This window comes from Sander vitreus, chromosome 16, assembly GCF_031162955.1.
Source record: "Sander vitreus isolate 19-12246 chromosome 16, sanVit1, whole genome shotgun sequence".
Classification (NCBI taxonomy): domain Eukaryota; kingdom Metazoa; phylum Chordata; class Actinopteri; order Perciformes; family Percidae; genus Sander; species Sander vitreus.
Genome location: NC_135870.1, coordinates 9,474,125 through 9,498,065, shown reverse-complemented (window position 1 = coordinate 9,498,065; position 23,941 = coordinate 9,474,125). Strand labels below are relative to the sequence as shown.

The following is a 23,941-nucleotide window of genomic DNA, read 5'->3' as shown; positions in this document are numbered from 1 at the left end:
GCACACACACACACACACACACACACACACACACACACACACACACACACACACACACACACACACACACACATGATTTTGAACATGAAAAATGGGTTCTTGAGTTCATCAGACAGGGCTGTGGGCTTAGTCTGGGATCCACTGCAATACAAGACACAATCACCACACTGTCTTGATGCTTAGTCAGTCTTCTGTGCTCCTCAGGTCTGAAGTAAAATAATCTGTTTCACTTCACTTAAACAATCCGATGTAAACACATGTCTCATGGTGGAAGAAGAAGATCATAGACTGCTTTCAGTCACATGCTGTATCAAATAGAATTGAGCCCACTGATGCACACATTTCAAACAAAGTAGAATAATTAATTGAGTTATTAAATATAGCAGGTAGATTGTATGTATTTCAGAGGTGCAGAGGTGTAAAGTGCCTCTGCATGTATTCACTGACTTCCCAGAGCCACAGTGCCCTGTAACAGAGTGTCGGACTCTACTTGGATGGCTGCCTCAAGTTTAACATATGGCTTTAGTTAGGAGTCTGCTTTTCTCTGTGTGTCTCTGTGTCCAGTTGTATGTCTCTGTCTTTCTCTTTCTCACACACACTCAGTCAGAATGGAAAATGTAAAGCTGGTGGAAAACATTCGCAGATTTCTTTCAAGCTAAATGAGTCTTAGCAGTGATTTGACGCCTATCAGAAAGTTAGACAGTGGCATGTGAATCAGAGCTGCAGATGAGAGTGTAAAACATACAGCTGAGACAAGCCACAAATTGTTGTCTGACATGAAGGTAAGATTACCTGACACGGACAGAAACTGAAAGGGCATAGCCTACTCCCTACCTGTTTACACTTAGATGAGCAGTGCAAATGCTCTGTAACTTGTCTTTTATGAAGACCAAGTGTACATTATAGCTGCCACTTAGGAGTATATTAGAACGGCACATCATCACTATGGGAAGTTGTTGCCATGGCATCTTCATCAAAACACACTCCGACATCATCACAGCATGCCTCAGGTATTGGTCGATGGCCCACAGACATGATGACTGTAAAGGAAACTTGTTAAATTAGCCGCAAGGAGTCAGCTTCCTTTCCGAATACAAACACTGAGTGGCTAGTTAACCCGTTTGAGTGAAACGATGTACAATAACTTCTCACAGGTCTCAGCTGTGCTTCACACACTGTTGATGTTAATGAATCTTGATCCTACATGCCTACACATTGCACCACTATGACAGAGATGTGAGTCAATGTCCAAACTGTTCTGTGGTAGCGCAGACTGTCTAGAAACAGGCTTTGTTTTGTTCTGTTCGCTTTGGGTCCGCTCAGGTGGAAAGTCCCAGGCGTGTCCTGTCCTGGTGCAGGTCTCTCCACTGAGGCCTGCTGCAAGGTTAATACAATATTGAAAAGCAATGACTTTTTTTGCAATTACATTGCAGTGGCAGTGGTGGGCCCCCCTGAAACACCCATGTGCTTTTTGTTCCTCTTCATACCTCTCGAGCTGTTCGTTTCACTCGCTTGGCTCGGTACTCTGAAGCTGTGGTTTCGGAAAACGGGACAACAGCAGCTTTTCCTCTGTTCTGCTCCGTATTTTCCCTTCCACTTTGTATGTCTCGCTCACACACGCACGCACACACACACACACACACACACACACACACACACACACACACAGGCTTTTTATCAGCCTTAGGTTGACTCTTCATCTGGGAATTCTGGAACTGCTGGTTTTCCATGGAAAACGTTAATGGAGAAAGCAGTAGTGCTTTGAACGTGAGATAGGAGAGTGTGATTTTACACCGCCAGACAAGCCAAGCATGTTCTGCTCTGTACAACATTTGTTCTACCAAGTACACTCTGAATGGCTTTTCAGTATGGTAGGCAGGGTCAGGGAGAGGGAACACACACACAGGGCCAAACCTCAACTACAAGGCCACATTACAAGCCACACGTCTTACCTTACTGCCTCCATCCTTCTTTCCTCTACGTCTATTCCCACAGCTAGTTGATCTGTGTCTTCTCACTGTTTGTCTGCCTTTTCTACATCTGTCTTTCACACTATGACTGCTTTTTCCCCCTTAAAGCCAAGACATATTGTACAGTAGCATTGTGACTTAGCTTTGCAGAATTTTAAATACACATTCTTACAGTTTGCTTTCATATATTTAAAATGAAGTGCTGGTACTGTTTGTGTTGGTATTTGTTAATATATTACTTTGTCTCAGTACCCCTAGAGTTTTTAGGGTCCGCTATTATCAGTGGACCGTACCTAATCATATTATGTCTATATACTTTGGTGGATGTTGATTACAGGAATAGTTTGACATTTTGGATAATATGCTTATCGCCAAGAGTAAGATGAGAAGATCAAATTACTCTTGTTTAAGAATATAGCTAGTCAGGATGCTGTTAGCATAGCTTAGCATGAAGAAGTTACTGCACCCGGCTGTTCGCAAAGAAAAAGCAGGTAAAGCCCAGTAAAGTCAAAAATTGACATTTTTACATTTCTGTTTGCGAAGATCCAGGACTTAGCATCGACAACTTCTCAGTCCCTCCCCCCCCTTTCTGCTAAAGCCCAAAATGGTCTCCTAAGCCCCTCCCCCCACAAGGGAGAATGAATGTGTGTGCATGAGCAGTGATTGACACGCAGTTAGACACACCCCCCCCTGGCCCTGTTTGGTGCATCTGAACAGGGAGCTGTGGATTTTTGCAAATCGCACTACAGGCTGTTGGTGGTGCCAGAGGAGCCGGATGTTGTTTTTTTTTAAATAACCTGCTTCATGTAGTTCTACTCGAACATAGGGTCAGTTTCAGCAAATATGTTGCTGTATATGTATAAACAGTGTATATGTATAAAGTTAGTTTTATAAGTCTTACCTACTGCACCTTTAAACAAATGAGCGTTAGGGGTGCTGGTAGGTGTATTTGTAAACCTTGGACAGAGCAATGACAGCTGTTTATCTGAAAAGAATGTATTAGGTCAGAGTTGCAGGCAGTTATTAAGACTACTTAAGAGTAATAGTGTTGGGGCGACCTCTAGCTCACCCAGTAAGAGCATTCACCCCATGTTGGCTGAGTCCTGCAGCGGCGCATGGTTCAAATCCAACCTGCTGCCCTTTGCTGTCATCCCCCATCTCTCTCCCCTTTCATGTCTATCCACTTTCAAAATAAAGTGAAAAGCCCCAAAAATAATCTCTTAAAAAAAAAAGAGTAATAGTGTTGTCCCAAAAAGTCAGTTAGAGAGTCAATATGCAGCTACAAAAGTCAGTCAGCTAATCCATAAACACTCATGTTGAGTAAGTTTCTATTCTGGGAAAATATGACTGTCTTGAGACACATTATATTTGGGATTTGTTTATAAAAGAATGCCTACATGTGCTTTTCACATATGTGCTATACATACATGTGTGAGGATTTTAGGGTCAATGATGGGTGATATTGTGCATAGACCTCTTTGTATTTTCATTGCGTCTTATGACACAGTGAAACATTTGTGTGTAAATGTACTACAATTTAATCTTCACAATTGCTATTGCTGACTAGATAAGATGTTATACAGATCATTTTCTTTTCAAACTAAGTCCAAACCATAGTTGTCCTAACAAGAACATCCTACAAATACAAAGTAGTATTATCTTATGTAATTTCCCTTCAGGGGCTAGACAGTGTATTAATCACCCTTTATTTATTGTACGACATTAATCTGTCTGAAGCTCCCCAAGACCTGTTCCAAACCAAACTCTCTCCATTTAGTTTCTGCCCACTGTTCAAACTAACAAATCCACATGTTCATCATCATTGTAATTATGGGAGAATTCAAATCAACCATCATTTTCTTTGCATGTTTCACAAGAACTGCAACAAATCAGTGCTCCATCTTCCACCATGCTAGTAGTTTAATAGTGATACTGCATGCAAGCACAACATGCTGCTGAAATTGCGGTTCAGACGGGGATGAGATGAGGGATGTTTTTCCGCTGGGAAGATTTCAACCAAATTGTTGGGTTTATGCAGTTGTTTGTTACGTATGTGCCCGCCAGACATCCGCATGCAGGGTTTATGTTCTGCTGTACATGTATGCAGCTAGACGATTGCCCTGAGCAATCATCAGGCAGGGAGAGAGAGAGGCGGAAAGATGAAAGCAGAGATGAATGAGATGAGGAGTATATTTCTGCTACCAGTGCGCTGTCCAGTGGAGGCAGACAGTGGACACATATAGTAAATACAGTTGTAAGCAGACACGAGGCTTGGGCTCATTTGAACACCCACAAAGTTAGTAGTGTGTACAGAGTAGCTAGTAACGAGTCAGAAGAATGACATGTCTTTTGCAGACACAATATCTTTTATTTAAGTTCTCAAAATGTGCTTAACGTTCCCTGGGGCAGTCCTTGGTTTAGTGGGGTAGGATTAGGGGGTGGGGTGTGTTGTGTTACAGGGTGCTATGAAAAGCATTCTGGTGGGTTTATCTGATTGAACACACATGCTCATTAAGAAAGTGGCACTGTAAACACAGGTGGACCAGTGGGAATAGCTGCTCTCATAAGCAAGCTCATAATAAGTGAGATAAGGATCTGAGATGGTTTGGCTGGGGTTGGGAGGCAATGCTTAATGCCCTGTGTGTGTGTGTGTGTGTGTGTGTGTGTGTGTGTGTGTGTGTGTGTGTGTGTGTGTGTGTGTGTGTGTGTGTGTGTGTGTGTGTGTGTGTGTGTGTGTGTGTGTGGCTCGTGGACCTCACAGCACAGCCTGGGAACATAGGCCGCTACACATGTTTGTACTATAAGTAAGCCATGTAATAAGATGACGGTGTACAGGTATCTGTGTGTCTATTTTTTTTCCTGTCCTGTTTTTGACATGCGTATGTGTGCACACATGCAGGGGTTTAATTGGGATTTGTTATGTGGAGGGACTCTGTGGGTTCAGGGTTGCTAGCTACCAAAGATTGGAGGCCAGGCCTGCTGCAAACTATCTTGTGTTTAAGTTGTAGTATCATTTTGTAAAAGCAAACATTTTTTAAGCAGAATATCAGAGCAATTTACATTCCGTCAGTTTCGGAACCATTTTTCTCCCTACCTTGCCATCCACATATCACTCGCTGCCATTTGTGCTGTCAGACTGACTGACAAGTGAGGTCGCTTCTTCTTCTTTTTTCTGATTTATGGCAGGTTGCAACCAGCGTTAAGGTGCATTACCACCACCTAGACTAAGGTTAGGAAAAAGGACAACCTGTGAAAGTTCTGATGTTCGCACGTTCTTGCATCACCTTATTTGGGCTATGTTGCTCTAAAATATTGTGTTTTAATCATTGTTTGAATTATTAAGACCGAGAATTGTGTAAAAATATATGAATTGTGGAGCTATGCTAACTTAAGCGCCCCCTGATGACATAGAATAGTTTTTTTTTAGAATGCCATGAGAATGACATCAGGTCACTACATCTCCTGAAAAGTGGAGAAGTAGATGGAAAACAGAGATCAACCAAAAGGAGAAAATTAGGCTAGTGGCAACAGATTCAGATTCAGACACATGAAGGCAAGTCAGACAAACACAAATTCATCAACACGTTATTATAACTGTTACCAGTCATCAAATGGAAATCTTCGAAACGTCTGTTCTCTCTACAACACTGCTTACCAACAGGGCTTTCACAAAATTATGGAAAACACACACCTTTCTGCTTGTGTTACGGAAGTGGTCTGTCGGCACCTGGTGACATCTTTGTTTGTTTAATGTGTATTACTCATGTATTTTCATCCCAGTCTTTTCCTCCTAGTGGTCTTTTGATGATGTGCAACAGATGATGTGAGGTGATAGTGAGGCAGAAAGGTTCTCCAACAGAAAGCTTGGATTTGTGTTAGAAGCAGAGAAAATTGTATTTTAGTTTAATGATTAGGTCTGTGATGAAAAAATATCTAAAACGAATATTTATTTTATTTGAACTGTAATATTGGCAACAAATGTATTGTTGACACAGTTGCCGTACCTGTTTAAGTACTACAGTAATTGTGAAGTATAATGCTGACAATGGCAGTTTAAAGTGCTGGTGTGACGTTGTAAGCCAGTGAGAGTGATCATGTAACATAATGAGAACAAGGATGCTGTGTCCTCTCCCCCTGCTCAGGGAGTCTTGGCTTGGTACTCTGGAGCTGTGGTTTAGGAAAACGGGACAACAGGAGTCTTTCCTTTCTTTGCTCTTCTGTTTTTGTTTTATTTTTTTCCCCCCTCTTTCCTCTTATTTCCATCTTGCTCTCGCACTCTATCAAACTGTGGTCTGGAAAGGAATGTCTTCCCAACTTTGATTTAGTTGTTCTCCACTCTTTGTTGGGGGCCTTTCGTTGCTAGAGTCAGCAGAACTGTAGAAAAGCACTATGTCAGGCTGTATTCAGTGTTGTAGTCTGCTCTGCAGGCGGAGGGAGGGACCTGCTATCTGACTCAAACAGGAAGGCATTTATATCCTCAACATGCCATGATCCTGGCACGGCCTTACGAGCACCATTTCTCTATGAACACGGCCAATGGAAAGTCTGATCCCTTGACAGAAGGGCAGATTGATTCCTTGCATATGGCACTGGACTTGTCTGTCTGCCCTGTTATCGTTGACATGCATATTTTACTTTGCACAAAACTACGCTTGTTGCTTGTCAGGTTTTTTTGAATTCTGAATTTCTGTGTTTTCTTTCACCTGTCCATAGGTATATGCTTCAACTAACTTCCCATGCCTCTTTATGTTTGTCTCTTTAGGGACAGAAAGGTTACCCTGGTCCACCTGGACTCCCTGGTGAGCCTGTAAGTATCTTTCTCTATTTCATCGATACCTTTTTCCCTGGCTTTAATACTATGTAAATGCTGTTCTCCCATGTCACTGCTATTCTTTACACTTCCATTAATCCCACATTTGGAAAATAATTCAACATTGAATTGAAACTTGCAACTTATGCCAAGATGATGTAATGTTTTTGTCCTTGTTTCTTGCTTATATATACAGTATATAACATCCCTGATGCACACCCCATAACCTGCACTTTGTGCATTTGCCCCAATGAGTGTATGTAGTCCACCATCAAGGCCCTTATCAATGACTAATCCCTTATATTCTCACGTCTCACCTCATTCTTTAAAAGATCAGTCGTCATCCACTCTATCTGTGTGTATGTGTGTGTTTGTGTGCACGCAGCAAGCATGCCTGAGGTAAAGCCAGATTAGATTAGCCTGCAAAAAGTAGTACTGAAGTACTGGTGAGGATAGACATCTGGCCAAAGTGCTGTGCTGCAGCGGTGCTCTCCAGGATATCAGAAAGCGATGCCAAAGAGAGAGAAAATAGAGAGAAGAGAAACGGGAACAAGCCAACTAGGCCAACAGTGACACACTCACGGCTATAACACTGCAGCTTTGGAGAAAGTTTTCCTTTGTGTGACTTTCTGTATTTGGACAACGTTCGGCCTCTCCTACAGCATGTTACCTTGATGCTATCTCAATCTTGTGTGTGCATGTCATTTCTCTTATAGTCTCTTTCTCATCTATCTGTCCCTCTTTCTTTAAACTAGGGAAATCAATTCAACAAACTCTTTTATTCACTGCAACAAGTGGGAGGAGACATGACTCTGGCTGTTTAGTCCAGCCCAAAAGGACTATTTTAAGTATGGCACATCCAGCCTCTTGTCCAGAGCTATTTTCAGTCGGGCTGTCAGGGTCATACTACTGTTGGTATTAAGGAAAGGCCTGAGTCATGGAAAGCAGAGTGGAACATTTTCCTCATTGTCACAGGGTTTTAAGCTAGTCCCTGTTCTCCGTGTAACGTCACCTGCTCAGGGAGTTCCCGCACTACTTATCCTGGAGGAGTACTCTTGCTCTCTCACCGCCATGTCCTGTCACTCTGTCCATCCTTCGAACACCCCCTTCTTTCCCACAGAGCTGCTACTGATGGTGATGATGATGACAGCTCTAGCCCGTAGTCTGAATCACCGTAGCAGCAGTGATAGAATAATAAGCACAACTGTTTGGCAGTGTGGACTCTCCAGCTATTAAGAGCAAGACCAGCTGGTGTGCATAAAGTGTTGATACGTCTTTGTTACTGTAATACGCCATGGGCCGTGCTCAGAGCCCTACTGCTGGCCAGTTAAAGATCTAAACCTCATTCAGCTAAAATCTTGTCTGGTTTTAACTGGCTGCATTATGCACTATATTTATCCAAGAGAGGGAATGGCAAGCAGTGCACATGGCTGCACATCCGGAGTGTGTCAAAGGAAGTTATACATGAACACTTCGCTCTGCGAATTTTAGATACAATCTGCTGCACACACACACACGCATGCACGCACGCACGCACACACACACACACACACACACACACACACACACACACACACACACACAAACCACACTCCTAATTAGCTTCTATGCACAGTCCACATCTCATTAACTCTTAGCAGTAACCATGAGTCCTGGTACCCAAGAGATATACTTGGTAGGAATGGTAGTACATTTACTCAAGTACCGTACTTAAGTACCAGTTTAAAATACTTAAGTATTCATCATGCCGGAGATGTCCCTCATTTCGGCTTGATGTCCGTTACCTTCCACTTTCTTTGTGTTGGCATTCTAAACTCCGGTTGATTCATGAGGACTATGGTTAACTGCTCCTTAGATCTCTGCAGGGTAAATCCAGACAGCTAGCTAGACTATCTGTCCAATCTGAGTTTTCTATTGCTGGACTAAAACAACTTTTGAATGAGCACATGTTCCACTAAAACAAGTTCCTTCCCGAGGCTATTTAACAGAGGCACCGTCATTGTGTCCGGCGCCCCCGAAGACGATTGTGATTGGTTTAAAGAAATGCCAATAAACCAGAGCATGTTTTTCTCCCATCCCCGAATGTTGTGTGGACTAGCCAGACCCTCCTCCGCGGCGCTGTGGAGGAAGGTCTGGCAATGCGAGACTACAGTAATAATAATATAAAGTATAACAGTATATCATTCACAGGGGCATTTAGTACTTTTGATACTTTGAGTTCATTTTGCTGATAATAGCTACACACGTTTAGCATGCAAACACTCCTTCAATTCATAACCTTGTTATACAGTAGTTGGCTCTTTTAACTGTAGCTCCTGTGCGCTGTCTCCTTCTTGGAAACTGTCTGCTACTGTGCAGAATGGCCTGCCTGTGTTTGCTTTACTGTCATTTTGATCACCCACCCCACCTCTCTTCATCACCATCTCACCTTCATCTCTCTCTCTCTCTCTCTCTCTCTCTCTCTCTCTCTCTCTCTTCCCTGCAGGGAGAGCAAGGTCCAGTCGGAAGCCCAGGTGCCAAAGGTTATCCTGGCAGGCAGGTGCAGTAAATCCTCTGCTGTGACTGGTACAGTTGTAGTCAGTGCCATAGTAAGGGCAGATGGCCAAGTGGAATTAGGTTATGTTGTACAGCTGATTTGGAGGATAGTATATATATATATATAATAGTTGGGTAAATACTGTATAGAGGCGTTGAAATATAAAAAAGAAAAAAAAGAAAAAGAAATGAAGTGATCCTTGAGAACATTATCACAAGCTGCAGCCTCATTAATTACCATAAAGCTGAATGGGTACATTTATTGCAGAGCTACCATATTGGAATGTATTTTGTTGTACCTGTTATTGTGTTCACCCTCTCTACAGTATGTGGGTTTACTGGCATATTTACAAGGAACTGTATACATAATAAAAGTAACAAAATTAATTGGATAGAATGCTTAAATGTGTTTGATAGACTGTAAGTCTTTGGCCTGCCACTTTTTCATGCCATCATGATGCACAATGACAAACACATTCACAGTGTATTTTAGAAAAACATTACAGTATGTGTTGAGCCGCTGAAATAAATTTCCTCTCTTTGTTTTACAGGGTTTACCCGGGCCTATAGGACCAATGGGGCCTAAAGGTGTTCGGGTAAGTTAACTCCACGTCTTCCCTTCAAGTTTGTCGCTCAAGTTTGATTTTATCTGTCTAAATTACTAACATTTGTTCTTTGACAGGACCATTGAACATGTTTATAGGGAAGGCAGTCAGCCTGACAGCTTTCTGACACTTTTTATTATGTAATATTTAGAGGAGACTCAGTTAAGACACGTAGAAAGATGTTTAATTAAAGGTTGCAAACTGTTGGTATTTTGTGCTGTAAACCTGTTGTTGCATGAGGACATGCATGTGCACATAGATGCAACAACATCCAACGTGCATGCATGTGTGAGAGCATGCATGCACTTTGGTGGCATCCATCTCTGCACACATAAACACATCCATACACACTCACTCAACCAGCGTGTGCCACTGTTAATAGTATGCTAAACTTGGAGCCTTTACTTGTAATGTAAACAGTGTATTACTGTATACAGACACTTACTGAAAGACTGGCTGTTGATAAGCCTTTGCATACAAACACACACCCTTGAGGTACACAAAAAAAACAAAAAACACTCACAGACACAAACAGGGATTTTTATGTTGCGTTCCAATAAAGGTTCTTTATCAGCTTCCCTTGGCTGCACCAAAGCCTCCCCTGCCCCCACTGGCTGGAATTTCCTGTTTAAGCTCCTATGAGGCCCTGCTGTCTTAAGGAGGCATTCTAGTCCTCTCTCTCTCTCTCACTGAACCACCTTTCCAAATATTCTGCACTCTCTTTTGCAGCATACTCCATATTGTGTGCCTGTAAACCAACCCAACTCGTGCTTGCCTGAGACTAGCATCTACCTGTTCCTTCACTGTTCAACTGTTGTGGTGTTTGTGCTTGTGTTCCTGTGTGTGTCTCCCCCTGCACCGACAGCTCAGTGTGATGTCCTGGCTATCTTCAGAGATCCCTGGCGTGAGGGTATGTGCCCTTGGACTACATCGTGGAAGCCAGCACCATGCAGTCCATGGGCATATACACTTGCCTCATGGCTTGGTTCTTCATGGAAGTCCACCCTATCCATGCTGGACCCTCCACCCCTGAAACCCAGCCCTAGAGCCAATGGGAGTTGCTGTTCCTCCTGCTGCTTTTGTGGCATCCAAATACTCACATCCCATATTCCTCCTCTCTCTTCTTTTTTCCACCTTCCTCTCTCCTCTCCTCTCCTGCAGGGTTTCATTGGAATCCCGGGGCTTTTTGGCCTGCCTGGGCCTGATGGCGAAAGAGTGAGTTCTTGTCAAATGTGTATTTTTCTTTCAAGCACACTCAATAATTGCAAAAATGTACAGTGACCAACTGAACCCAGGTAATGGGCCCTATGAGATGAATGACTGCCTGTCTTGCCATTTCATTCAGCTGTCTTAAGTGAGTGTGTATGAGGCTGTGTGGGAGTGTTGATGACTCATATGATAAAAGCCCCCTTTTAGAGCCTTTGAACTGCCTGAACTCATCAAGGCCTGCTCCTTCTGTACAGCCTCTAAAACATGAAGCGATTAGCCAACTTATGACATGCTCCAAGAGGTTGCGTCAGCGCAGGGCAGGCTGTAATCAGGATCTCTCCAGCCAGCCTGCGAGATCACTCATACCTTAGCTCCACACAGCAGACTGTGTCTGCCTGTCTTCTCCCAGGAGAAACTGGTGTTTATTTAACATATATACTGTATCTATGAGATGGAGCCCTAAATTCCTCATAATAGACTGGGAAAATGTTGGATAGGCTGCAATCAGCTTTTCCTCACATCTGTTGAAGCAGGAGTTTAGAGAAGCTTACAGCTTTGGCTTTTTGATTGTGTGTTTTGGTCTTGAATCAGTTATGCTAAAGAGTGTTTTTGGTTTTGGTTTTGATATGGTTTTTACATATTGTCTTTCTTCTTTGTTTTTCTATCTTCCTTGAACCCTTTTCTTTCCCTCTTCTGCTTTGTTTTCTATTCCACCTCTGCTCTCTCTTGTTTTAATTTTCAGGGCATTCCCGGTGAACCAGGGAAGAGGGGCAAGATGGGTAGGCCGGTAAAGTTTTGTCTCAACATACTTTACAGATAATCTTTTCAAATTGTGATGAATTGTGCTTGGCTTACTGTGAATGTTTCATCTGTTATCAGTGATTTTTTTTAAAGGATAAGACTCATTTGGGGAGATGGTGACAGATATCAAACAACGTTCAAGTGAGGCAATGATTAAATTAGCATCACAATGAAGTTTCATTCTTCTATTTGGGTCATATTAAGAGCTTTTGCTGCAAGGCAAACAACACCTACACTACACGTGAAAATTGATAAGGTCTGGATTTACGTCATTGTGTCAACACAATATTTCCATGGTGGTTGGAAGGGTTAACTGCAGCCTGAATACATATGGAGTCCCACCAGCCGCATTTCGAGGTCTTGGATGCAACAAGAAAAAAGGCGTTTGTTGGAATAAAGGGCTTTTGGTCCCCCCCAGCATGGAGCCAAGCCATTTGGAGGAAGCCGTCGGATCTGTTGTGTGTGTCAGATAGTGTTCAAAAGTCAGTTTGACAGACTGTTTGAGAAAGAGTGTGTAACCCTGAAACTCACTACTGAGGTCATTCTGCAGCTGTTTCTTATTGGCTTTTCAGTAAATAAGGCATTTATAGACCAAAATGTCTGAACACACGCAAGCCAGTGTCCACTTAGTGTGAGGTTCTGAGAACTGCAGCTTATTCTGTAATTAGATAAATGTTTAGGAAGTAGCTGTGGCTTTGGATTGCATGTTTGCATCCGATTTTTCTGTTGTGTCCCCACTCAAATAGGGCTGCATTCTAAAACTCGTGAGCTTATTCAGTTTTTCTGCAACAAGACCTTGTTAAGGCCATTTTGTTTTGGCACAGGTCATGCAAAACTTAAAGTAGTCACTATTCATATGGAAGTGCTGTCCTCACATCTTGGTCTTATACTGCTCCAAGCACATCCTGGATGATTTTATGACAACCGTAGGACTGCTATTCAAGGCCAAAAACAAATTAATGACAGTGTATCACAATCCATAACATTGTTTATGCAGTTTCACAATAAAAAGAATAGAGTAGCAGGGAGTCCTGTAATTTTGATAATTTAAAAAGGCCACTTTAAGTGCTACAGCCCCTTATAGCTGACGTGTAAACACAAGTGAAAAAGACACAAATTATCATCTTTTGATTTCAGTGGCCCTGCATGGAAAATGGAAAGCTAGGACACTTACAAGATGATCCCTAGGAGATCATCCCTCCCCTCCCTGGCAGAGGACGAAAGAACAGAAGAACTAAACTGCAGCCAGACATTTAATGGCCATACACGCACAGTGCTTTTGCTCTGTCGAGGAAACACACACACACACAGTCTGCAATCCACCAAAGAGCGATGAGGGAATAGATATATCTAAAACAGTGGAGAGCCTAAAATGTTTCCGAAGTGCATCGCCAAGAGTTCTGCACTCAACTTAACTTTCTTTAGAGTTTGTTTGTCTTTTTTAAGGTTGTCTTTATCAGGCTCATCAGTTGCAGTTCTTTCACATCAACCCGGTATCTGATTGCTGCTGCGGTGTGTTACTATTTGATCTCCAAGCTGAAGAACAGGGTTCTCTCACATCATGTTAAAGCAGGCTTGTATGACTCTCATCAAAGGCTTTTTTAAAGTGCTGTACTTGGCAAAGAGACGTTTCCCACATTTGTCCTTAGTTTGTCCGGCAGCTGTGACAGCTGTATGATTCATCCTTTGGGTCACTGTCATGCTTCATAGATTTCTGCTGCACTTGTGCTTCCCCCTGTGCGCACAATCTCTTAGAACCATAAAGCAGTCCCATGCAGTGTTTTGGTGGGATCCCAAATTTTGACCTAATAGGAACAGAAAAGAGTTTTTTGTTACACTGTACAATTACAATTACAGCATTTAGTAAGTTTTGTCCATGTCATTGACCTGATGGGATGTGTCAGTGAAAATTAGCATACCATCAGTCACAAGGATTTATTTTTGTTTGAATATGAAGTCAAAAATATCCAAAACTGCAACTCAAATACAAACAGTTACATTTAGTCAGCATATTCTATTCTAAAGCAAGCCACAGATTAAAATAAATATGCATGCTGTTTATCTAAAACATCTCTACTATTACAAAAATAACTGCCATTTTCTGAAGGTATCTACAGTAATTACCATTTTGGAACAATGTGTGGAGGCCACAACAGCAGGACCTAGTCATTATGAGTGTTTCTGGATGGTCTGGGTTTAAGATGCATTGGCTCTTGTGCTTTCTGCAGATGTGGTTTGTCTTTGCTTCACCACCAACTGTTAGCATACCTCAGATTAGCATCCCGTTTACTGCTAAATGGACAGAGTAATTACTTGGCGCTCTCTTGTTGCATTTAGAAAGTGTATTCAGCCTAAATAGAACAGTTGTTTGCCCACACCCTACAGCTGATAGATTTAATGCATATAATGGGACAATTATGCTCTTAGTTTGTACATATTTCAGATTGCTTTATATCTAATGTTATGTTTGACTCAGACAAATTGTTATAATTGCTGTGGAATTACAGTAGCAGCACTCTTGGTTGTGTAACAGTCAGCGGTATTTGTGAACACATGCTCTGTAAATTTGACTCCATGGTTAAAGACATAATTATTTACTCCATAATTTCCATAATTTAAACACACCCTCCTCCAATGAAAAGCACATTTTTGTCATATTTTACAAGTGTCTTTAATTCTGTAATTGCAGAACTATATATGCAGTAACTATTTTTACTGTACATTAAAGCGGCTGTAACCAAAATGTTTTTTTTATTAACAATAGATCAAATTACTACTTTTATGTGATTTATCTTCCCCTCAGCTCTATGGAGATTTATAGCATCTTTCAGCTCATTGTTTTGGTTTTATGGTACATAACTTTACTGTTTTGTTTCACCGTCAGTACTCTCATAGTTTCGATTTCAGACGCAGCAGGCAGCTAGCTGCGCAGCACCAAACAACAGACAGCAACTAGCTGGTGATAGACGGTAGATAGTGAAGCATTTAGCAGCTAAAGAGACAGATATTTCCCTCAGGAGTTGGTAGAGACCAAACAGAACTGAAAAGGTGGCCAGAAACACAACTCCACATGAAAGCAAATGTTGCTCTGTATCTGCTGGATGTGTAAATAAGAAAATGTTTGCTATAAAGTGGCCAAATAATTAAATAGCACATGTTTAATAAAGCAGACAGTATGCTAATTATATAAAAGAATAGGACCCTTTACATTTAATGGATGTCTGAGTTTGATTGTCACTGTTAGTGTGCAGCCCAACATAAAAGCTTTTCTCTCTCTCTCTCTCTCTCTCTCTCTCTCTCTCTCTCTCTCTCTCTCTCTCTCTCTCTCTCTCTCTCTCTCTCTCTCTGTCCTTAGGGGTTTCCAGGGGACTTTGGGGAGAGAGGACCACCTGGACCAGATGGAGAGCCAGTATGTCACACACTCAGTTACTCACAAACAGTTACACACCTAAATACATAACCAATCCACATGCTTACACACACACAAACAGAGCAGTGGTTTCACTCACCCCCTGCTGTTTTAGTACTGACATATTGGCAGTGCAGGTGAGTAAATCACCTGGCAGTCCTGCAGTTTTTTTCTCTTTCATTTAAAGTTAGTTTTTTGCTCTGGACAAGTTTTACTGCTGTATTTTATTTCATCCTATCTCGATAATTTTACTTGGCAGTTACTTTCAAAAACCTGCAGTAGTAAGCAGAGACCAGTAAGCTGGCTTGGCTTTCAAATGCAACCTTTTCCATTCTCCAATGTAAACTGGCCGCCAACACACACAAAAATGCATGCACGCACACACGCACACACACACACACACACACAGAGACACACATACACACACACACACACACACACACACACACATACACACACATGCAGTATTATTAGGAGGTGATATCCAAGAATAGTAAATTATGTAATAGGATGTTTTGAGTAATTGTTCCCAATTTAGTAACGCCATGTCACCAAAGACAGTTTGTCGCTGGAAGGCATCTACTTATTTGATCTTAGCATTTTCACTATTTCTGGATATTGTCATTCTGACAAATGTAGCACTTCATCAGTCAGAGTGGTAAACTCTAAAATGAAAACAGAAACGCATCAGCAAGTTGCTCTTTAACACACTCATAAACATAAAACGTATTCATTCGTATTCAGTTTGAAGAAAGACTTTGCTCATACATCCTTGACTTTTCCAATGGTACAGTCCTGTAGATCAAACACAACTGAACCCCAAATAAATCCTTTCTCAGCCCTGCTGCTTTTTCCCCCCCTGAGAGCAAGGCCACGTCTTTCAGAGTGTGAATTATGCATCAAATGCATCAGATGTTAGCCCATATTTTGAATAATCCGTACATGAACATACATTACAAAATACACACCCAGTAGGCAATTTGGTAATTTGTAATGTTTTTTTCACCTGCGACTAGCGAAGCGCCCATAATCCTCTCCCCTAGCCATATAATTTAGAGAATACAATAGATCCTAGACAAAACTGACAGAAGGGGCGGGAATCCGAGAAAAGTCACAAATCCGTCTGCTGCTTCAGCACCACAGACAGCACCATGGATTTATCAATACACAGCACAGTTAGGTTACTGATATTTCAGAGACATGGTCAGGGCCATAGATTTTTATTTGCCGAACCTCAGTCAGATAATGGATCAATGAGTCGGTGCATTAAGCTAAATGCTAACATCAGCATGCCAACATGCTCACAATGACAGTGCTAACATGTTGATGTTCAGCAGGTTATTTACCATGTTCCATGTACCATGAAAAGTAAGGGGATTAATAGTTGAGACATTTCACTAAAAATCAAAGATGTCAACCTCATGGTGGCGCTAGAGGAAAGGTCAGGAGCCACAACAATACATCGTTTTGTGAAACATGAATGTACCAGTTCATCTAGTAGAAGTTGAGATATTTCACTGGATAAGTGAAAACTTTGACCAGCTGGTGGTGCTAGTGGAAAGTCAGGGGAGCATTGAAGTCATTAGGATTCGTCCTCTGAGTAACACGAATGTCTGTACAAAATTCTGTCTTTCATTTTTGGAGGGAGAACGAACTTGCTGATTTAAAAAAGCCTTAGTGGGATGATGGGCTAACATCCCCTTCCACCTTTACCTCAGACACACACACACACACACACACACACACACACACACACACACACACACACATATAGACATGCACACAGCCCCCTCTCATAAGCTGTGATGAACACTGAGCCACTCTTCTGAGCATGTTTGTTTTAAAAGTAGCCAATAACCCCAGAAACTTGCTCCTTCTCCCTCTCCCTTCATCTCACTGAATCTTTCTCCTCCTCTCTGACTAGGGTGAGCTGGGAGCCCCCGGTCCAAACGGAGTTCTTGGACTTATTGTGAGTAGCAGTTTGTGTGTGTTTCTGTGTGTAGTCAGTGTGCTTAGTCTAAACATCTTATATTCCCACACACGTATTCCATAAATACATAGCAGTGCACCCTTGTAAGTTTGCATGTGACTGTATTTAAATGAAACATAATATGCCTGCTTAATTGAAAAAAACCTCAATTAGCTCTCATCATCATTTACACTGCCAGCCACTTTGGTGGGAAACTAACCACTCTCTGTAGGTTCTTTACTGCTGTAAACATATCTAAAATTGTGAAAGTGGCTTGTTTTTGGAATCCAAGATGGAAGAGAATGTTTTTTTTCGCCATAATTGTAAAGTCTGAGTTATGCACTTTGTCCCTCCCATTTCCTCTCGTGACAAACGTGACAGTGATCCAGTGATCGATCAAACAGACCTTAACAAGGCATCTTGTTTTTCTCTTGAATCTCTCTCTTACTAACTTTTTTTTTAACAGGAACTCCCCGTGCCCACCCATCACCTTGCCCTTCATTCCTGCTCAGCCCGATAGCCACATAATTGTGTCTGATTATAATGTCTCCCTGGTTTCTCTTGTCGTGTCCCGTCTTCATCCGTCGCTGCCGCTCCTCCCAGTCTATTCTAGGCCACCGGTGGTGGTAGTAGGCCTGTAATTGGAGGACTCTCTGATTACAGCTCTGCTCTGAGCTCCGTGTCATCTGCATCCATCTGACCCTACAGTATACTGTATAGTACACACAGCAGCAGCAACTGAGCTGCACTTCAAAGATATAAATATGCAAACACCCGTCTCTGGGGACTGCAGGCCTGAACTTTGGAGAAAGGCAGGCCACTGTTGAGGAAAGGAAAGTGTTTTATGTGGACAACTTCTCAAGAAGAAGAAGAGGGACTTTCTGAACAGCAGTACCATTTTATTTTGTTGTTTCTCTCTATCTTTCTATTTTATTTTATTTCTCTCATACTTGGCAGTTGACACCATCTTCCTCTTATCCTGCTTTGAAATGATGGAGGTTGAAAAGGTTGGCCGGAATTGAACCTGGGCGCCCCCTGTGGCATGCATTTATAAGAAACCAAGAAATCTGAATTCAATTAAACACATTAGACAGGATAATATATTGTATTTCTTTATGCATTTCTGCAATTTGGATAGGTAAGCAGGAAAGATGTGGTTGATAGGGACAGCCGTAGAACAGATACTGTTATTTTTAGAGGGAAAGTATGAGTACAACTTTATATTCTCAATTAGAATAAGATTTTCCCAGCTGAAGAAGGAGAAACTTTTTAACCTTTCAACCATCAGCACCAATATTAAGTGACTTTGTGTGACGGACAATTTGGCAGTATCTTATTCAATTCAATAACATCCTCTGTCACACATGCAGATACTACAGTTTTCAGAGAGAGATAAATATTTAAGATGCAGACAGATGTTACATTCAGCATTTATTGGTTACATCCACATCATTGGATTCAGGCTTCAGATGAAACACATTCTTGGCTTCAGGCAGCAAGATCTAGTCTTTATCTTTAAGTCGTATATTATCATCGTGTTTTCATTGTGTTTGTGTTGTGTGCAATGTGATGGCCGTATGGATAATCTGGAAGCAAGACAATGAGGCTTCTTCTTACGTTTAATGAATGCCAAAGTGAACTAGAGTGTACTCATTGTGTCTGTATGTTAAATAAAAGTCTGAGGGGTCTGAGACATGTGTTTATCGGTACTTTGTGAATGATATCACTGAATCTGAATTTCTTATTTGTCCCCTCTTCTGGCGGCAGGGTGATATGGGACCTTTGGGAGAGATGGGCCTTCCAGGACCTAATGGACTGAAGGTAATCACACACACACACACACACACACACACACACACACACACACACACACACCACACACACACCACACACACACACACACACACACACACACACACACACACACACACACACACACACACACATGGAAACTGTTACCTTCACTGTCCTAACTTGTATTGTTTGCACTGTCTTTTAGTTATATTATGTGCACTTTAATACATTTAGGTGTTTTCGGTTTTTGGGGGTCCCTTTCTAACCCATCTGTTGGTGTTTGTTCCAGGGGGTGCCAGGAAATCCAGGAGAACCAGGACTGAAAGGTGATAAGGTGATCTGAATATTCCTGTTATTGGCCTGTGTTTGAGCAGCATGTGATGGATATGTACTCCTTTGCATCCTATTGTAGCCATCTCTGTCCAACCCTTAGACATAGAGCATGTTTTCACTAGGTCCCACCTTCAACCACACAGATGCAAACTTCTGATGATTGTCATACTTATATGAAGCATGAGATGGGATGGGTTTCTTTAATTTCCATATAAGTCATTTCTATGTAATTTCTATGAAATCCATTTTGTGATAGGATTCATTTTTTGGCAGTCAGCAAGGAGGCGGTCTGTTGAATACATTTTAAAGAAATAGTTTGACATTTTTGAAAGATCGATACCACTCTCATATCTGTCCGTTCAGTATATAACTGGAGCCAGGAGACGGTTAGCATAGCTTAGCATAAAGACTGCAGTGCAAACAGGGAAAAACAGCTAGCCTAGCTCCATCCAAAGGTAATACAATCTGCTTACCAGCAGCTCACATTATATCTTGTTTGTTTAATTACATTTTTATTTTATTGGTTAAAAAAAGAAGTATTAAATTACTATTTGGGGTTGCAGTAACTTCCTGGAGTCTCCGCTGGTTGCCTGGCAACCTCACAGTGACGACAAAACTCTGAAAGTCATTGCACCTGGCTAAGAAATAGTCCAGCTCTTTTCAGTTTGTGTGTGAAACAAACGAAATATTAGGCGTTGGTGTGCAGATTTTTTAAGACTTCAGACAGAGCCACGCTAGCTGTTTCCCCCTGTTTCCAGTAAGTCTTTAAGCTAAGCTAAGCTAATCTAACCAGCAGCTGGTTCCAGCTCCACATTTACTGTACAGACATGGGAGGGGTATCGATCTTCTCATCTAACTCTCTGCAAGAAAGAGCATAATAATATTTACCAAAATGTCAAAGTATTCCTTTAAGTTTAATGTAAATATGTAGCAGCTTTGTTGCAACATTGTTACTGTTTAAAAGACAATGTTAACCAAATACATGGTTAAGAGAAAACTAAAATACATAAAACAGTAAAATATTTTCTAAATTATAATTGAAAAGAATTTTAAAGAATTAGGACAATGCCAGAAAAAGAAGAAGGAACAGAAAATTTGAAATAGGAACACTGGCATTGCATGTTTGAGATACTCAGACGGGAGGATTTACAACTTAGGGGCCTTAGCAAAAGCCTGTTTAAACTTGACCAGGCCAGTATTGGTAACTGCTTAAAAGACTCTGAATCTTAGGAACTGGTCAGACTCATGAATAGAATCCCATATGTAAGCTAAGACAATCTTAAAATAATTCTCCTCCTAAGAGCAGAGATAGAGACAGTGCATTTCAACGATTGAACCTGGAGGAGATAAAAGCATAAATGACCTTTTTCCGGATTTGAAAATGAAAGAAAAGAAGAAGTGATGTGCCAGAGTTGAATGAAACATTACTGCACAACTTTAGTTACTTTAGCTTCTAATGACTGGTCTGAATAAAAGAATATACCAACATTATGCCCTTTACATTTGTGAGGAAGCTACTCAGACCTTATTCTACAAGACATGTGGGTTTACAGATTTGAATAATTGCCAATAGTGCCTTTCATAAGACAGATTGACGCCACATGAAGAACTTGGCTAATGCGATGAACTAGTCTCATTGTGTGTGAATGTTCATAATGTACAGAGCAGTAATTAGTATTGCCTGTCGAAAAAGCTGAATGTGATTGACGAAGTAGGACGTTACAATTCCCCCTAATGTTCTTCATTTCTCTTTCTTTCTGTCCGCACCTCATCCGTCCAACTGTTCGTCTCCTCCTCTCTCCGTCAGGGTGACATTGGGATTCCCGGAGAACAAGGGGAGATTGGGTACAGAGGAGACAAGGTAGATCACCACTGCAACACATTATGTGCATGTCATAAATGTTCACGCACAGACACTGACCTGCATGCTGCCTCCAAAACACCCATCTAGAGTTACACAACCTTTGTTGCAGAACTGTGCCTTTGCTAAATGACTTAGCCAGATGTTTGCTGTCTAGCTTATGGAAATTCTTATGTAAACCCTCCTCATTTGTGTGTGTGTGTGTGTGTGTGTGTGTGTGTGTGTGTGTGTGTGTGTGTGTGTGTGTGTGTGTGTGTGTGTGTGTCTGTGTGTGTGTGTGTGTGTGTGTGTGTGTGTGTGTGTGTGTGTGTGTGTGTGTGTGTGTAAGCAAGCTAAGGTTAAATCTAACCCTTTTAGCATCATAAAAGAGAGTGGTCCCAAGAGATAAGAGACATACTGAGCAGAGTCATGCATGTCTAATGTTTTCTTATTCCAGGTTCTGCTCTTTGCTTCTGAGTACTGTCCGACTGTCTGTCTTAGTTTTTACGTGTTGTGTTTGTATTGGACAGGGCATCCAGGGGGCTCCAGGGTTACCAGGCATCCGTGGGAAACCAGGACCACAGGTTAGCTTTGGCTTTAGTGAAAAGAATGCTTTTCATGTAAATGATTTTGGGACTGACAACACTCTAATATCTGTCCGTTCAGTATAAGGCTACAGCCAGCAGCCGGTTAGGTTAGCTTAGCTTAGCATAAAGACTGTAAACAAGGGGAAATAGTTAGCTGTCTGAAGGTAACAAAATCCATGTACCAGCACCTCTAGGCTCTACAAGCTGTAGCCTAATATTGAATGAACAGATATGCAAGCGATAATGAGCTTCTCATGTAAGTCTCTCTGCAAGAAAACGTATAAGCATATTTCCCAAAATATCCAGCTATTCCTTTAAGACATTTCTCATGTTCTCGTTTGTCTTTGTCACAGGGAAAGTTAGGAGAGAGAGGCCCTGCTGGAGCACCTGGACCGCCGGGCCCTGAGGTTTGTAGCCACATTTCTGCATTGAATGTGTGAGTTTGCATTTCAGACAGACAATAGAAGAAAAACATTTTTTATTGATTATAACAGGGTTTCCCTGGTGACATGGGACCACCGGGAGAGAATGGCCTTGAAGGACCAAAGGTGAGCAAAACCATCATCTTGGCTGAGTAATCTATCAACTGCTGAATGTTTTAAAATCTAAAACGGAACAAGACAAAGAGTCTGTAGTCATGATAGCAGCTCTGTGAGGTTTTGTGTATTTATATTTATTTATATTTGTATATCGGTGCAGCGGTGCTTTTCCAATGCTAACAGGCTGATATTTAGCAGTATAATGTTTACCGTGTTCACCATCTTACTTTAGTGTGGTAGCATACTAACATTTGCTAATTAGCCCTAAAAGTATTGAACAAATTTGATCTTATGATGCTGTTATCACAATCACAAAGTCATAAGGATTCATCCTCTGGGGACTATGAATGTTTATACAAAATGTCATGATAAACCATCCAATAGTTGTTGAGATATTTCAGTCTGCACCAAAGTGGTGGACATACTGACCGACAGGCACACCACTCATGGCTAAAACATCTGTGTAAATACCACATTTACCTTTTATACATTAGCATTCATTTGACTTCTTTTTACACATCCAGGGAAAGCCAGGGGCCAGAGGTTTACCGGGGCCCCGAGGGGTGCCAGGCTTAGAGGTAAGACTGTCAAACTGCCACCCACATCAGAACGACCACAAAGCGCCAAAAGGCATTAAAAGTTTAATGGCACAAAGCTTCTCTTTGCTGAAGGCTGCTTTATGTCCCCAAACATAATTCATGCTAAGATCAATATCATCTGTTTCCAGGGAGATGAGGGCCCGATCGGACCACCGGGCCCAACAGGACTGGAGGTGAGTTATGAGATAAACACCTGGTGTTGCCTGGCTGGTGGAAGGGGAGAGAGAGAGAGAGAGCTGATAACAGGGATCACTGTTACGTGTAACAGTGAGTAAGTGTAGCATGTGAGAAAATAACATCCATGTGTGTTTAGTCATAGTCTATGTGTACAGTGCACTCTTGTAAGTTTGCATGTTTGTTTAAACTGTAAACATTCAGGAAAATCAAACCATCTATCGTGTGCATCGTTATGGTTTCATTCCATATCCTTTGTATATCGGTGGTAAACAAATCAAAAAAGAGACAGGAACAGACAGAAATATCACTGACTCTATGGAAACCCAACAGAAGTATGAAGCTAAATCTGTTTGCATGCTTTGCAGTACAACATTCACAGTGTATTAATCTGAACATGAAATCCTTGCATGGTGTTAGCTACCTCTGCAGTGAAAGCCCACTAATGTAAATCTCCATGAGGCATTGAATGTGTAATATCATACTACGATCAATACACTCTATATCACGTGAAACTTGCTTGTAGTCTCAGCCACCTATACAGTATGAAGTTTAACTGAACAGCTCAATTTTAATTGTGCATCCCAAAGTTTTTTTGAGAGTTAATCTGAATGGTATTTGAGGTAATAAAGTAGGTCTTCATTATGGATTGTTCTTGGTTTGCATTGAAGGGAAGCTGTAGGTATGTAGAGTTGGTGTTTTATGGAGGTTTTTATGGCTATGACGATAGTCCTCTCACAACGAAGGACTGCATGCAGTCCATATTC

The 23,941-nt window shown here is 41.5% G+C and overlaps 1 protein-coding gene across 1 annotated transcript in view; it reads left to right on the top strand.

Annotated features, from left to right (window-relative positions):
* The window catches only part of col27a1a (collagen, type XXVII, alpha 1a), a 73,966-nt gene that overhangs the window by 25,861 nt on the left and 24,164 nt on the right, over positions 1-23,941 (top strand). The window contains exons 8-22 of the mRNA XM_078270792.1: positions 6,733-6,777; positions 9,266-9,319; positions 9,867-9,911; positions 11,082-11,135; positions 11,872-11,916; positions 15,286-15,339; positions 17,264-17,308; positions 19,076-19,129; positions 19,392-19,436; positions 21,243-21,296; positions 21,806-21,859; positions 22,216-22,269; positions 22,357-22,410; positions 22,926-22,979; positions 23,129-23,173. Of these exons, the coding sequence (XP_078126918.1) occupies positions 6,733-6,777; positions 9,266-9,319; positions 9,867-9,911; positions 11,082-11,135; positions 11,872-11,916; positions 15,286-15,339; positions 17,264-17,308; positions 19,076-19,129; positions 19,392-19,436; positions 21,243-21,296; positions 21,806-21,859; positions 22,216-22,269; positions 22,357-22,410; positions 22,926-22,979; positions 23,129-23,173 (756 nt within the window). The remainder of the gene's footprint in view (positions 1-6,732; positions 6,778-9,265; positions 9,320-9,866; positions 9,912-11,081; positions 11,136-11,871; positions 11,917-15,285; positions 15,340-17,263; positions 17,309-19,075; positions 19,130-19,391; positions 19,437-21,242; positions 21,297-21,805; positions 21,860-22,215; positions 22,270-22,356; positions 22,411-22,925; positions 22,980-23,128; positions 23,174-23,941) is intronic.